Below are 15382 nucleotides of genomic sequence, written 5' to 3' on the forward strand. Positions count from 1 at the left end.
GCTTTTTTTTTAAAGTGTTTGGATCCATTTCACGGTGCTGTAACTTTTGCACCCTGGAGCTTCCTCCGCCAGGCCTCCCTCACAGGGTGCAGGCTCAAGGCCATGCAATAGGTCACTTGTCGTTTAGCACACGGTCAGCAGCCTTGGCTGTTTGGAGTGGAGCAGATAGAAGCGAAGCGGGTGGCTCTATCGCCTGTTCAATGCATACATAGATGTGGAATAAGAAAACCAGGAGCAGGCCTGGTGTGTCAATAACTAGGGGAGCTAGTTATTCTGGAAAAACTAATCCGATATCAGTGGGCTCAGTGGTCTTGGCTCAGTGGCAGATCAATTGCTTTGCATGTAGGAGGTTCAGTTTCCATCTAGGGATGGGAACAGCCACTGTCTGAAGCCCTACAGAGCTGCTGCCAGATCAGTAGCCTTCAACCTTTTCAGACCCAAAACCCACTTTTAACCAAAATGTGCTTTTGGGGTCCCACTGCTTACTCTTTTAACAGACATTTGGTGGGGTTAGGGAAGGGGTAGTACTCCTGGTAGGGACACGGGTGGCGCTGTGGGTTAAACCACAGAGCCTAGGACTTGCTAATCAGAAGGTCAGCAGTTCGAATCCCTGCCACGGGGTGAGCTCCCGTTGCTCGGTCCCTGCTCCTGCCAACCTAGCAGTTCGAAAGCACATCAAAGTGCAAGTAGATAAATAGGTACCGCTCCGGCGGGAAGGTAAACGGCGTTTTCGTGTGCTGCTCTGGTTCACCAGAAACGGCTTCGTCATGCTGGCCACATGACCCAGAAGCTGTACGCTGACTCCCTCGGCCAGTAAAGCGAGATGAGCGCCGCAACCCCAGAGTTGGCCATGACTGGACCTAATGCTCAGGGGTCCCTTTACCTTTACCTTTACCTTTAGTACCCCTGGTAAGGGACACGTCATGCTCCTTGTGGGGTACTTTGTCCACCTTTGGTCCTCACCCTGCAATGGACTCTCACCTATGGCTCCTGTAAGCTGTCAGCATGTGACAGCGGCTACACCCCAGGAACGGCTTTGACTGGCTGGCTAAACCAGGTGAGGGTAGCTGATGGGTCTCAAACCCTCAGTGAGTTAGGGACTTGCCCTGCAGGAGAAGACAGGTTCTGTTGGATTGAGTGGAGGAAGCCAAAACAGGTCCAGCGGTCAAGAAAGCAGTTTCTTCATATGCTATAGAGGGAAGTGAGGGGCAAATGGAGAAGGAAAACTCAGATCTTAAACCTCTGTTGGCTTGTGGGATATCTTCGGGAGAAGAAAAAGCTAAGGAGTAAACCCTGCTCATACATTTGTATGGTGGTAGTGCTCCTGTTGCAATTCACCTTGGATCAGGCCATGACTCATGAATGTGTCCCAAACCACCAGTTGAAGACCAGTGAGCTAGATGGACCAGTGCCCTGACTCACTATAGAGTGGCTTCCTAAGATTTTGCTGTTTTGCCTCTTTGCTGTGTGGGAGAACATGACTATGGGTCCTTCCAGGCTGTCACTGTTTTGGGGTGGGATTCACATCTCATACCAACAAATTCACACCGCAAAATTGTAGTTGATAGGGAGGTCTTGTGCAACAAAAACCTCATTTCCCAACAGATCTGTTGTTGTGGTTTTTTTTGGTTTTGCAGTAAGGAAAGTGAAAGGAGAATGCCCTGGAAAGTGTGGGATAACACTTGCTTTGATGCAACATTGTCTAACCTCCCAGCAAACACATCACAATGAATACCCATGGAATAGCCAAAATCCTCTAATCTCCTTGCAAACAAATCAGGCTAAATGTGAAATAAGCAGGTTGTCTGTAAGTGCCTTATGCCACTGAAACAACTTTTAGAGGGGTAGCTGTGGAGTCATCTAGACTTCCCTTTGCATTGTTCTTTCTAGGCACAGGTCTGGACTTTAAAGCTCTCTGCCTGAGTGTCCCTCTATTTGATTTTTTTGTCGCTGAAGTATGCTATAGGACCCTGCCCTTGCTGGAAACCCTCAGAGATGAGGCAGATTGCTCGCCTCTTCTTCCCTTTGGCGGGTGACTGTGCCCTTGGGGTGGCGACGAGATCGCACTGGCCTATCTATTTTAAATGTATTCTGAATGTTCTTATGTGATGCCAATAAAGGTTACTTGACTTTTTGCAGGAAACCCCGTGGTTTACCACTGAATCGGAGCAAACGGAAACCCACAGAAAACCCAGTTGCCATTTGCTCTGATTTGGCGGTAAAACACCCTGAGGAAAGCGCTGCGACAAAAAATTAAAATAGGCTTTCAGACATGGAGCTTTAAAGCTCGGACCTGTGACACCAAAGGAAGTCTGGAGGATGAGCCCTTGGTCTCTTGGACACACACAAAACCCAGCAAAGAGTCTCATGTCACCTTAAAAGACTAGCATACTAACATGATCCAGAGTCTGCAATATCGGACGCAGAAAGCGTTATCTTAAGTTGGCGGGTTTGTGTGTATAATATACTTTCCATGTAGATGAACACACACAGGAAGAAGGGAAATGGGACTGAATCATCTTCCGTGACAGTATTGTATAAAACCAATATCTCACCCTAACACATCACTGTGGCTCAGTGGTAGAGCATGTAGGAGGTCTCTGTTTCATCCCTGGCATCTCCAGGTATGGCTGGTAGGGTCCCATTCCAAATCCTGGAGAGCAGCTGCCAGTCAGTGTAGACAGTACTAAGCCAGATGGACTATTTGGTCTGATTCAGTATAAGGCAGTTCCCTAGGGCTGCCGTCCGCCCTGATTTCCCAGGACATGTCCTGCAATCCGCCTCTGAAAATGGTGTCCTGGATTACTTTTCGGGAATCGGGCAAATGTTCTGGAAAAACAGCAACGGGTTAAATCATGCCGAAAATGCCTTAAAAAGCTCCAAAACGTAAAAAAATAAACAAATTATTGTAGTTTTTACTGCAACTTTTGGGTTTTTCTGTAAAAAGCTCAACAATTTGGGGAGTTTCCTTAAAAGACAACAACAACAACTTTCAGGGTGTCCTGGTTTTTACTTTTTGAAATATGGCAACCCTACAGTTCCCTATGTTATAAACCACAATAAATATTCTTTCTATGTATTTACAGTCAGCAATGCAGCATAACTGCTGTTGTAAACGATCGCTTTACTTGGTCTATAGCTATACTGTATACAACATTGCCACAGACTATATATACTTTTTGCGCTTCGTTGTCGTTTGGCCTCATTTTACTCCCTCTGCCCTTCCAATCTCTCTATATACTGCATGCTAGCTCAATAAACCTTACAACGCAATAAATTTGCCTGCATTGGAGGTACCACCACATATTTTTTCTTAGGCCATAGAAAGGGTAGGTGGGTTTACTAGGGGCAGTTACCATTGGGTTCACAGTATCTCCTTTGCGACTGGAGGGTCTGGGAGCAGGGAATGAGCCAGTGATTTAGGGTGCAATCGCCAAATACCCTGGGTTATTTGATCCAAAGCACATATTTGAGTTTTTAATGTCAACTAATTGACCCACTTTAGCCCATCTGCTAATAAATTGGGTAAAGGACAGTTAAATCCTGTAATTGGATATTTTGCAATAGAATGAAGATTCTAATCCACTTTTCATGTGACGGTCACACTGTACATTTAAAGCATATTTAAAGTGCATGGTGCCGTCCCCACAAAAATTCCGGGAACTGTAGTTTGCCCCTCACAGAGCCACACTTTGTTGTTGTTGTTTAGTAATGTCCGACTATTTGTGACCCCATGGACCAGAGCATGCCAGGCACTCCTGTCTTCCACTGCCTCCTGCAGTTTGGTCAAGCTCATGTTGGTAGCTTCGAGAACACTGTCCCACCATCTCATCCTCTGCCGTCCCCTTCTCCTTGTGCCCTCCATCTTTCCCAACATCAGGGTCTTTTCCAGGGAGTCTTCTCTTCTCATGAGGTGGCCAAAGTCTTGGAGCCTCAGCTTCAGGATCTGTCCTTCCAGTGAGCACTCAGGGCTGATTTCCTTCAGAGTGGATAGCAAACTGCAATTCTTTGGATGAAGGCCTTGTGCTTTAAATGTATGCGAAAGCGCAGAATAAGGGACAGTATTTATTCCAGGTTAATTCATCTGATGTTAAAGCACAGAAATATAAGGGCATAAGAGTTGTGTTGCATCAGACTAAGGGCCTAACACATCTTTCCACAGGTGTGACATGAACACAATAACCCTGCCCAGTTGTTGTTTTCTGATACTAGAGATAACATATGGCCATTGTGACTCGTAGTAGCCAATGATGGCAGGAATTTTCTATTTTTGTGTGTTTGGCCACCAGAATAACAAGCACCTCTTTTTTATATATATACAACCACTATTAACACATTACAACAATCGCTTTGTGCGGAGCCACCCCCAAAGAAGCCTAGGTACTGTAGTTTGAAAATGTGCTGGGAGTTGTAGCTCTGTGAGGAGAGAAACTACGCTTCCCAAGGTTCTTTGGGGGGACAACTTGAGTTTTAAATGTGTGCTGAATATGTTTTAAATCAGGTATAGGCAAACTCAGCCCTCCTGATGTTTTGGGACTACAACTCCCATCAAATCTATCTATCAGGACCAGTGGTCAGGGATGATGGGAATTGTAGTCTCAAAACATCTGGAGGGCCTGATTTAAATCTATGGGGCGGATGTGTCTTCTGTAAATGAAATATGCTTTAAAAACGAGGATTAGCTCAGTCGGCAGAGAGTAAGACTCTTAAAGTGTGATTCTATGAATCTGTCCTCTTCCCTAGCCCACACCTAACAGACCACTCTGAAGTTGCATGTACAAGAGGTTGGGTACAAGGGACCCCTGACCATTAGGTCCAGTTGTGACCGACTCTGGGGTTGCGGTGTTCATCTCGCTTTATTGGCCAAGGGAGCCGGCGTACAGCTTCTAGGCCATGTGGCCAGCATGACTAAGCCGCTTCTGGCGAACCAGAGCAGCACACGGAAACGCTGTTTACCTTCCCACTGGAGTGGTACCTATTTATCTACTTGCACTTTGACGTGCTTTCGAACTGCTAGGCTCTGTGGTTTAACCCACGGCGCCACCTGTGTCCCAAGAGGTTGGTTAACCTAGGTTAAAAAATACCAGTCCCAAGGGGCACTAGTCACCACTGGTAACCACTACACCCCTGCAGGGGGGGCTGCTGTCACCCCCCCCCAGAGTCTCCTTAACTGCCTGATGCGACTGCTCAAAGTCGGCCAGCCAGTTCTCTGTTTGCGTTTGGCATCCCTCTGGGTGTTTGGGAAGATTGGATCCTGAGGCAGAGGGCAAGGGTATAACATGGGCCACGGGGACATCAGTTAAGTTGGAGATGCAGTCACTAATGCCCTCCAAATCCTGGAGCTGGCATTGCAGAAGGGATCTGCCAGAGGCTGGGGCAGGGAGAAGGAAAACTGACCACTTGACCACACTTGTTATTGTTTAGTCGTTTAGTCGTGTCTGACTCTTCGTGACCCCATGGACCAGAGAATGCCAGGCACCTCCCGCAGTTTGGTCAAACTCATGCTGGTAACCTCAAAAACACTATCCAACCATCTCGTCCTCTGTCGCCCCCTTCTCCTTGTGCCCTCCATCTTTCCCAACATCAGGGTCTTTTCCAGGGAGTCTTCTCTTCTCATGAGGTGGCCAAAGTACTGGAGCCTCAGCTTCACTTGACCACACACAGAGGACAAAAGGGCTCTAGGTTTGGGGCGCAGAAATGGGAGCCCTGGAGAAGAGAGAGCTTCAGAAAAGGATTTGAAACATGGGAATTGTCCTGGATATGGTGTTGGACCACATTTGCACCATACAGTGGTACCTCGGGTTAAGTACTTAATTCGTTCTGGAGGTCCGTTCTTAACCTGAAACTGTTCTTAACCTGAGGCACCACTTTAGCTAATGGGGTCTCCTGCCGCCGCCGCGCCACCAGAGCACGATTTCTGTTCTCACCCTGAAGCAAAGTTCTTAACCCGAGGTAATATTTCTGGGTTAGCGGAGTATGTAACCTGAAGCGTATGTAACCCGAGGTACCACTGTATATTTAAAGTGCTACAATGCCACATCAAACAGTGATGGCTTGCCCCCCAAAGAATTCTGGGAGCTGCAGTTGTTAGGAGACACGCCCCCCCTCCAGGAGCTACAATTCCCACTGTGGTTTAACAATCAATCCTCCTCCATCGGGAACTCTGGGAATTGTAGCTCTCTGAGGGGGAGTAGTGGTCTCTGGATGACTCTCAGCCCCTTTAACAAACTACAGCTCCCAGAATTCTTTGGGGGAAAGCCATGGCTGTTTAAGGTAGTATCGTAGTACTTTAAGCGTATGGTGTGAATGCAGACCCTTGACCCATTTAGCTCGGTACCGCCTGCTGATAAACAGCAGCAGGTTTTCAGAATGGGGGGCATTCCCAACCCTACCTGGAGAAGCCAGGATTCGAACCTGGAACCTTCTGCCTGAAAAGCAGGTGCTTCACCTGAGCTTTGCCCCTTCTCACAACTTTAACACAGCGCCTGTTCATTGCTGCTTGTTTGCAGGATGCAGCCGCTGAGACAGCAGGCCTCACCAAAAAACAGTATTTTTTGAGGCAATGCGCCCCCAGGGGTTTATTTGGGGGGTGTTTCGAAGAGACCTGCGGCAGGCAGATAAAGCTCAGGAGGCTGCTTGAAATCCAGGGAGGGGTGTGTGCAATCTGACCCCCCCCTCTTTTTTTGGATCCTTCCTCCTGCCTTTGCCCCAGTTCTTGGATTTTGCTTGTTTCCTCTGCCTTCTTCAGCCTCGGGTACGGTTTCCGTGGAAACCTTGAGCATGGGTTGTTGCCATGGGAACGCGAAGGGGATTTTAAGGGGAGGGAGGTAGGCCCGGGAGTCGGACAGAGGAGAAAGAGGGAGGACGAAAGAGGCTTGTTTCCTTAGATATCCATTTCCCCAGGGAGATTTTATATACCTCCACCTGATATTATATACATACATTTTTAGACCTGGCAGATATGGTCTAGTTTACAATATCCTTCCCTGCCTGTTCTCCAAACCCTTCGATCTGCCTCTCTTGCCTTCTCCCCTGACCCGAATTATTTCAGCCCCTCCTCTTGAGACTTTTGTCTGTCTCAGCTGTGTCTATCAGTGGCTGTTGTCTACTTGCAGCGGGGATGGCATTGACCCAGGAAACTGCGGTGGTACGGTGACTTGACACCGTCTGTGGTGTCAGGTGCCTGAGAAGCAACCGCACGGTATTTCGCTGCACTGTTTCGGCCGTGTAGAGGGAAGGGGAAAGGAGGTGGATGCAATTCCTGGAAGAACGGGGGTTACCGATGGTCGGATCGCAGACACAAACCCCTTCCGTATCGGCATTGAACTGGAATAAACGGGGTTATTCCTGCCGCACTCAACGTCGTGCATTTAAGTGCTATGATGACACTTTAAACAGCCGTGGCTCCCCCCGCAAAGAATTACAGGACCTGTCATCTGTTAAAAGTGCCAAGCGTCCTCCTTGTTCCCGTCACAGAGCTACAATTTCCAGAGTGGTTTAACAATCAAATCCCTCTGGAAATTGTAGCTCTGTGAGGGGAATAGGGGCCACCAAGCAACTCTCTGCACCCTTAGCAAACTACAGCTCCCAGAATTCTTTGGGGGAAGAAGCCACAACTGTTCAAAGCAGTTCCATAGGGAAGCATGAATGCAGTTTCTCTGGCATTTGCAATCAGCAAGGCAGATTAGAGTTTGTGCCAGAAGGGAACTGAGAGAATGCTGTCAAGGGGGATAGGATCTGACCTTTTTTTAGTACCCTTTGCTCCATTTGATTAGTGTGAACTGTCACGTAGCTGCCTTTTGGAGGATGCTCTGGGCAATGGGAGCTTACGGTTTATGACCCAGGTATCTAATTTGCTGTGGCTCTTTGTTACTCCCTAAGGAAGGTCACTTCTGACTTTGACGTTTTTGCCCTGAAGTCAATAAAGAGCTTGGCTCAAAAAGCAAAAAGAATCCATGGAAGCTGACAAACAGGACATCAGATCACCAACCTCAGTCTGCCTTCAGGCATCTCCTACCTGTCTAACTTCCTACTTGCAAGTAGTCAGGCGCCCCCTAATGTTGACCTCCCTGCCCTCCACCCTATGAACACCAACGGGCACCAGCCACCACTAAATAATAATAATAATAATAATAATAATAATAATAATAATAATAATTTTTATTTATACCCCGTCCTCCCCAGCCAGGGCGGCTAACAACCACCAATAATAAAAACAAGCTGATTGGAATACAACTTATAAAACAAGGTTAAATACAACATTAAAACATTAAAATGCAGCCTCATCACAGGAGGAGAAAGGAAAAAGAAAGAAAGAGGGGGAAGGGGATCAAGTTGATTCCAAGCCAAAGGCCAGGCGGAACAACTCTTTCTTACAGGCCCTGCGGAAAGAAATCAGATCCCGCAGGGTCCTGGTCTCATGAGGCAGAGCGTTCAACGAGGCCGGAGCCAGAGTTGAAAAGGCCCTGGCTCTGGTTGAGGCTAATCTAACTTCCTTAGGGCCTGGGACCTCTTGGGTGTTGCTATTTATGGACCTTATGGTCCTCCATGGGCATACCAGGAGAGGCAGTTCCATAGGTACAAGGGCCCTAGGCCACAGGTCATGTGCGAATAGGAGGCATGGAAATGGGGGCGAAAATGAATAATAAAATAATAGAACTGTATAGCTGGAAGGGATCCTGAGGGTCATCTCGCCCAACCCTCTGTAATGCAGGAATCCTGCCCCCAGCTGTCCCTGGGTGGTGGGCTCAAACCGCCAACCTTCTGGTTAACAGCCAGACGCACTGACCCATTACACCACTGAGCAGAGGCACGAAAGGGTTTGCAGAATAGGAAGAGATGGTGGCTCCAAGGTTTTGGCGGAAGGTGAAACAGGTGCTTCGTAGTTGCCATATTTGGGAGGGGTGAGGTGTAGGAGGTTATCATTGGGGGGGGTTGTGTGCAAGGGGAGGGGGTAATCACCACCACCATCATCACCATTTACATATTTATACCCTGCCCAGCCGGCTGGATTTCCCCTGCCACTCTGGACGACTGCCAACAGATTAAAAACAGAATGAAAACACATTAAAAACTTCCCTAAACAGGGTCTTGGCGGCCACTCCCAGTCACTAGTCTAGCTGCCGCATTCTGAATTAGTTGTACAAAAAGGAGGGGAAGGCATGGACGTGGTGGTGAAGGTGAGAACAAGGCTACAAAATAGGGCCGCAGAATAGAAAAGTGGTTTCAGGACTGGGATTGGGAAGGTGAAAAGAGCTTAGGAGTTGCACAGGGTGGAAGCTGTAGGGGGTTAATGGTGCAATGGTCAGGTTTGGGTGATTGGCACAATTAGGGTTACAGCCCCGTTTGTGTTTGTGTGTGTATCCCCACCACTCTTTTCTCACTCTTCTCATTCTCTCTGGTGGTCAGGATTTTAAGCAGAGGTTGGACGGCCATCTGCCATGGATGCTTTAGCTGAGATTCCTGCATTGCAGTAGCTTGGACATAGATGGCCCTTGGGTTCCCTTCTAACTCTACCATTCTAGGAATCTATAAGCAGAGTCTGTGTTTCATAACCTGTAAGAAAGGGCTGCAGGGAGGTAGACCATAGCTTCAGTATTTAAATCGGGGTGGAGAACCTGAGTCTAATTTTGTGTGATCCAAAATATCAGCTGGCTCTCTGGACATTGTAGGGCCATTCTCCTCCTCCAGACCACCTCTGAGACCACCTCCAGACCGCCTCTGAGAATCTCTTCCTCTTTGGCACTGTGTTTGTGCGTGAGAGAGAGAGAAATAGACAGAATAGACCCAAAGAACTATGCAATCCTGCAAACTTCACCCTCTTTTGGCTCTGGTCCCACCTACCACCAGATCCAGCCCCCCATCTCCGCCCACTTGTGGTTACACCCCCAATAGACTTTTTCTGCGTGTCAATGGCCCTCCATTGCAAAATGTTCTCAAGTTTTGCGTAAAAACCTTTGAGTCGAGTGACTCACTTCCCGGGAAACCATGACAACGCTGTTAACAAATGTGGAGTGGCACATAATCTGCATTGAGAGTGCATCTTGAGACTCAAGTAGCCAACACTTTTGGATCCTGTTCCCAGATCTGGAAAAGGTCCAATGGTTGGAGAGGTTGGGCCTTTGAATATGCACTGTAAGGGAGCATATCTGCTTCGTAGATGAAAAGGAAAGTTGGTTCTAGGAGTCTGTACACATCTCTGCCAAGACCATATCTATACTATAAACCTACAAAAATTCTGTGCTAAGACTGGTAAACAGGAGATCAACACCTATAGGTTCCCCCAAAGAATCAAAGTATTATATTAGCTGAGGGAACCAAGCCTTATGAGGAATGGTTGAAGGAGTTGGGTAAAGACGAGACTGAGAGGATATACGAAAGCGATATTCAGAGTTCTAAAGGACTGTCACATGGAAGATGCTCTGGAAAGTAGGACCCAAACCAATGGCTTCAAGATAAAAGAAAGCAGATTCTGGAGGTTGTGGACTCTCATTCCTTGGAGGTTTTCAAGCAAAGGTTGGATGGCCATCTGTCATGGATGTTTTAGCTGAGATTTCTGCACATTGCAGAAACTAGATGATTCTTGGAGTGCCTTCAAACTCTACAATTCTATGATATGAGCCTATGATATTGAGACTTCTTTACAAGAAAACCTATGTTGACCCCACTTCTTCCACCCAGAACCTGCGGTCTGGGGTCACAGGATCCATTACTGTTTGTGCAGCAAGATCCTGGTTTCCTAAAATGGAGCCCAAATCTTGAAATAGCCCCCTGCCCTTGACTAAAAAAAGAATTCTGCTGCTTTCAGAACCAATTCCTGAAGCAGGCCACTTCACCAGGCCGCAGGACAGGGTCTGCCCTGTCGCCCCCTTCATTTAGGGGTCTACAGACCTAGCAACAAGCCGTTGGTACAGATTGGCCTGCCCTCTCTAGTTGGTGCACTGCGCTCTATTAAATTAATGACTATGACGTTAACCGCCTAATAGATTTCATTTTATGGGGATTGTTTGGGATGTTATTTATCCTTCCTACAGCCAAGCCGTAAAAATTTTATGGTAACTGGTTGGAGCTGTGTTTGGGCTGCTGACACTTGAATAATTTTCAGGCTGGGTTGGTCTTACGCTAATCTCTCCTGTAATATAATGTTCTAATCGTATTTGGATGCTTTCCACAGCACGCTTCCATTGGGTTGGGTTTGCAAAGGGCTGGGAGAAGACCCTCATGCAAGAAGACCCTAAAGATTTCAAGAGGAACATGGAAGCTGCTATATACAATTTCAGACCATCATACTCACCAACTGTCCCAGAAAACCCAGACATCCCATTTCACCCTGTGAGAGTACAGTGGCCATTTTGGGCGCCTTGCTCTTGCGTGATTTCTGGTCAAGATCTCACTCTGAAAAAAAGTGCCCCCCCCCAATATGCAATCTTGTGCGGGTCATGTGACTTGTGCAGGATTTCAGACCCATAAGGTGGTGTCCTGGGTTTGGATTTAGGAGTCTTCTAAAAACTGTTTTATTCTGGCAGGACTTTCAAATGTGAGATTCTTTGCCAAGCAGCTCTTACTGATGGGTTTAATAATAATAATAATAATAATAATAATAATAATAATAATAATAAATTTTATTTATACCCCGCCCTCCCCAACCAAGACTTGACTCAGGGCGGCTAACACCAGGTAAAAACAATTGATTAAAATACAACTTAAAAACAAGATTAAGTACAACACTAAAATGCAGCCTCATTTCAGTAGGAACTCAAAAGCTTTTTTTTGATGTGTTCATGGTGATATTGTATGTTTAGTCTGTATACCACCTTGGGATATATTATATATGAAAGTGAGGTTCATAAATATATTAAACAAAAAAACAAAAAAAAAACAAAATGGCGAAGCTGGTATGATAAGAAATAACACATGCATATACTCCTTCTTCCCAGGACTGGGTCTTCTTGACTCGATTCTGCTTCCTTTCTGACTATGGGCGCCTGGACTTCAGGTTCCGCTACCCAGAGGTAATATTTTTATCTTTCAATCATATTCCTTTTTTTTGTTTTTTAGTCACCTCTTTTACCACCTCAAAAAATTTGGTGCCTGCGTAAAACTTTTTTAAGTCAAGCCTCCCCAACTTCATATATATTGACATGCTCTAATCTTCTTTTTTGTTTGCTACTTAATTTTCCAAATTATTTTTAATGGCATTGAACTGCTTTTATTGACATATTTTGTCAAATAAACAAAATAAATAAAAAGCCTAACCTTTTTCATATATGGTGGGGAAACAGCCCTCCAGGTGTGGAGGGACTACAACTCCCATCATCCCACAGCCAGCATGGCCTGTGCTCAGGGTGATGGGATGTGGAGTCTGGCCACATCTGGAGGACCACAGGTCCACCATCCCTGTCATTGTACACAATCTATTTGTCATGTTGGGCCTATGTCGCTGTTGCTATCCTTAAAGCTGTACTTCTGCTTCCCTTTAAAGGCCAAATGCTGCGAGAATATCCTTCTTTATTTTGATGACCCTTCCCAGTGGCCCGCCGTCTACAAGAAGGGAAACAAGGTCAGTTTGGATGGGTCATTCAGCTGCAGTTAGACTTCCCTTCAAGAGGTGAATATGTCCCAGTGGGTTAGCTTCTTCTCTGCAGGTTATGCACAGTCGCCACCGAGGCAGAAGGAGAGAAATTCGATTTAGGCCTCTTTGGAAGCCGAATCTTATCAAAGCCACGCTTTTCAAAGCTATATGTGAACCAAAAAGACACCTGTCCTTGGAAATTCACACTTATCAAAATTTTGCTTAGCAATGTTTACAAAGAACGCATCTATGAGGAGAAAGTTTGCATAAGGATGGATATATTTGTGGAAAAAACAAAACAAGAAGGCATTCGTATACGGGGAAACAGCTTTCAGAAACATGTCCATTAGCTAAAACTGCATTTTAAAAAATGTGTTTATTAGGAGAAATCTGTAGTAAAATGCTGGTGAACCAATTGTCCTTAGTGATGTGGAACTCCTGCTTCCATCACCCCAGCCAGCATGGTCAGTTTTTGGGGGTGATGGGAGTTGTAGTCCCCCTAGCACTTGTTTTATACTTGTTATGCTGTCATAGCTTCTCCCCGAGGATCGGGGGAACTGTCCTTTGGTGACTGGACTGAGAATTGTCGGCTAGAGTTCCCCTGTTGCTTCCCCTCACAGATCAGCAGTCCCAGGTGTCACGAGTCTTGTGGAGATGTTGTGGGGAGGGTTTTTGGAGGATGAGGAGGAATGGAAGGAGCTTTTGAGTACTGGAAGGTCCTAGTGGGGTTAGGAGATGAGAACTTGAGACCCCGAGTAGAGTCTGACCTGGTTGAGGGTCCCAGTGAATTCCACTCATTCTTCTCTGACTGATAATGAACTTAGGGGATGGAGGGGCACTGTGATGGCCGTTAAACCCAGTTTAAGTTCATTGTGCATAAATCTTTGTGTTTGGATCTCAGCTCATGTGCGATATTGCTTCAAACCTATCCACATTAGTTGAGAGGAAGTCCCATTTCCCGTATTTTTCGCTCTATAGGACGCACTTTTTCCCCTCCAAAAATTAAGGGGAAATGTGTGTGCGTCCTATGGAGCAAATGCAGGCTCCTTGGCTTCAGCGACAGCAACGCGAAGCCTCCGAAGCGCAGAGGGAGCGCTCCCTCCACACACGCGTTGCTTTCGCTGAAGCCTGGAGCACACCGACCCCTCTCGCTCTCCAGGCTTCAGTGATAGCCGCCTGAAGCCTTTGGAGCGCAGTGGGAACTCGCGCTGTGCTCCAAAGGCTTCGGGTTCCTTTGGCTGTAGCTGGGAGAGCAAGACTCTCCTGGCTTCAGCAGAGAGGGAGAGCTGCGCAGCGCCCCTTCAGCGAAGCGGGAGGAGAAATGGAAGGGGCTCCGTTTCTCCTGCCGCTTCGCTGAAGGGGCGCTGAGCAGAGAGGGGGAGAATTTCCCCCCCTTGTTCTCCCCCTCTAAAACAAGGTGTGTCCTATGGTCAGGTGCTTCCTATAGAGCGAAAATACGGTGAGTCAGTAAGACTTGCTTGCTTTTGAATAAGAATTGGGTTGTGTGTTGGCTTAGGGAAGCTGCTATCTTTCAACGTTGCACCTTCCCGCCCCTCCTCCACCTCTGCAGTATTGTGGCCCAAAGTGCCCCTGACATTAGGAAAAAATTGCAGAAGCATATAATGGCCATATATCAAGCCTTACCCCCGGTCCCAGAAGAAGAACATGATTATGCCAGATTAGTTCATGAGACTCCCTCTGAGGAGATTCCCCTGGAATAGACCGTTGTCTATACTGGAGTTCAACATGAGGGTCAAGCTGAAGAAACAAATGTTTGAATTGTTTCTAAGCTTGAAAGGGGGGAATGTGGCAACCTGAGAAAGGCATACGTTTACACCATTATGCCTTATGAGTTCTTTTCATAGTGCCTAATTACTAAGGCTAAAAGTGCCTAAATTCTAAAAATCAAATACTGTCTCTCTTCCTCTCTTCCTTGCTGCTATGTTTGCAGAAAACAGAAATATATTTAGCCGCGCTTGCAATCTGTAAAGAACATATTCCTCGTGCACATAGTCACCCTGACCTGACGAAGGAGGATGTCTGAGGTTAGGTATTTTCCACATTGTGCAGATGGCCAATAGTATAGGGATAAGAATGATGACCTATTTTGCAGGGTTTTTTGTACAGATTACCCAGGTAATTTATGTAAAGCGATTTGAGCTCTCAGAAAGCTCTGCATGAAAATAGCACAAAGTATTCAGGTACGCAGGTTGGTGGAATGACAGAATAATCCTCTATTTTCTATAGCCAGCAGTTTCTTCTGCTCAGCAGTCCCTTAGTAACAGAAGCTGCTCTTCAATTGGAACGGGTCAAGAATTTTGAGGTTTCTCTTCCAAGGCGGTTTAAGTCAGAACGGGACGGGGGTGAGCACTTGCAATTTCTTCAGCACTGAGGGAAGCTGGAGAAGGGAAACCATTATTAGGTGCTACGAAGCTGCAGCACATTTGCATATTTCAGCTGTACATAATTGACATAATTTCCATGATGACAGTGGGTGTCAGGGAGCAGCTGGGTGCCTTTCTTGTGCGATGTAATTTGCGCGCTTTCTGGTGTGAGATTAGATGTGGCAGTTTCCGGAGATATGAGCATCGGCTATCAGCGGAGGCTCGTTAAGGCTTGGCGATGAGAAGTGTTTGCTCACAAAACCTTCCTGCTGCCAGAGGAGCCACACTAAGGCCTGGTTCTCCACGTGTGCAAGGAAAGACACTGGGAGGAGGTGGGGTTGGGTGGTTGCTAGGGGAGACAACACATTGCTACCCTATCCTCTTCTGTCATCTACTTCTTCTTCTTCTTCTTTGGCAATCCCTCGTA

General features: G+C 46.7%; 1 protein-coding gene and 1 long non-coding RNA gene across 2 annotated transcripts in view; one reads left to right on the top strand and one right to left on the bottom strand.

Moving 5' to 3' along the window:
* LOC309376272 overlaps positions 1-15382 on the bottom strand; it is a 152813-nt gene that overhangs the window by 42127 nt on the left and 95304 nt on the right. The window lies entirely within an intron of this gene.
* Positions 1-15382, top strand: part of TMEM145 (transmembrane protein 145) — a 41421-nt gene that overhangs the window by 1071 nt on the left and 24968 nt on the right. The window contains exons 2-3 of the mRNA XM_081922161.1: positions 11937-12011; positions 12482-12559. Coding sequence (XP_081778287.1) covers positions 11937-12011; positions 12482-12559 — 153 coding nt within the window. The remainder of the gene's footprint in view (positions 1-11936; positions 12012-12481; positions 12560-15382) is intronic.

The sequence above is a fragment of the Podarcis melisellensis genome (genome assembly GCF_964234715.1).
Source record: "Podarcis melisellensis genome assembly, chromosome: 8".
Lineage (NCBI taxonomy): Eukaryota > Metazoa > Chordata > Lepidosauria > Squamata > Lacertidae > Podarcis > Podarcis melisellensis.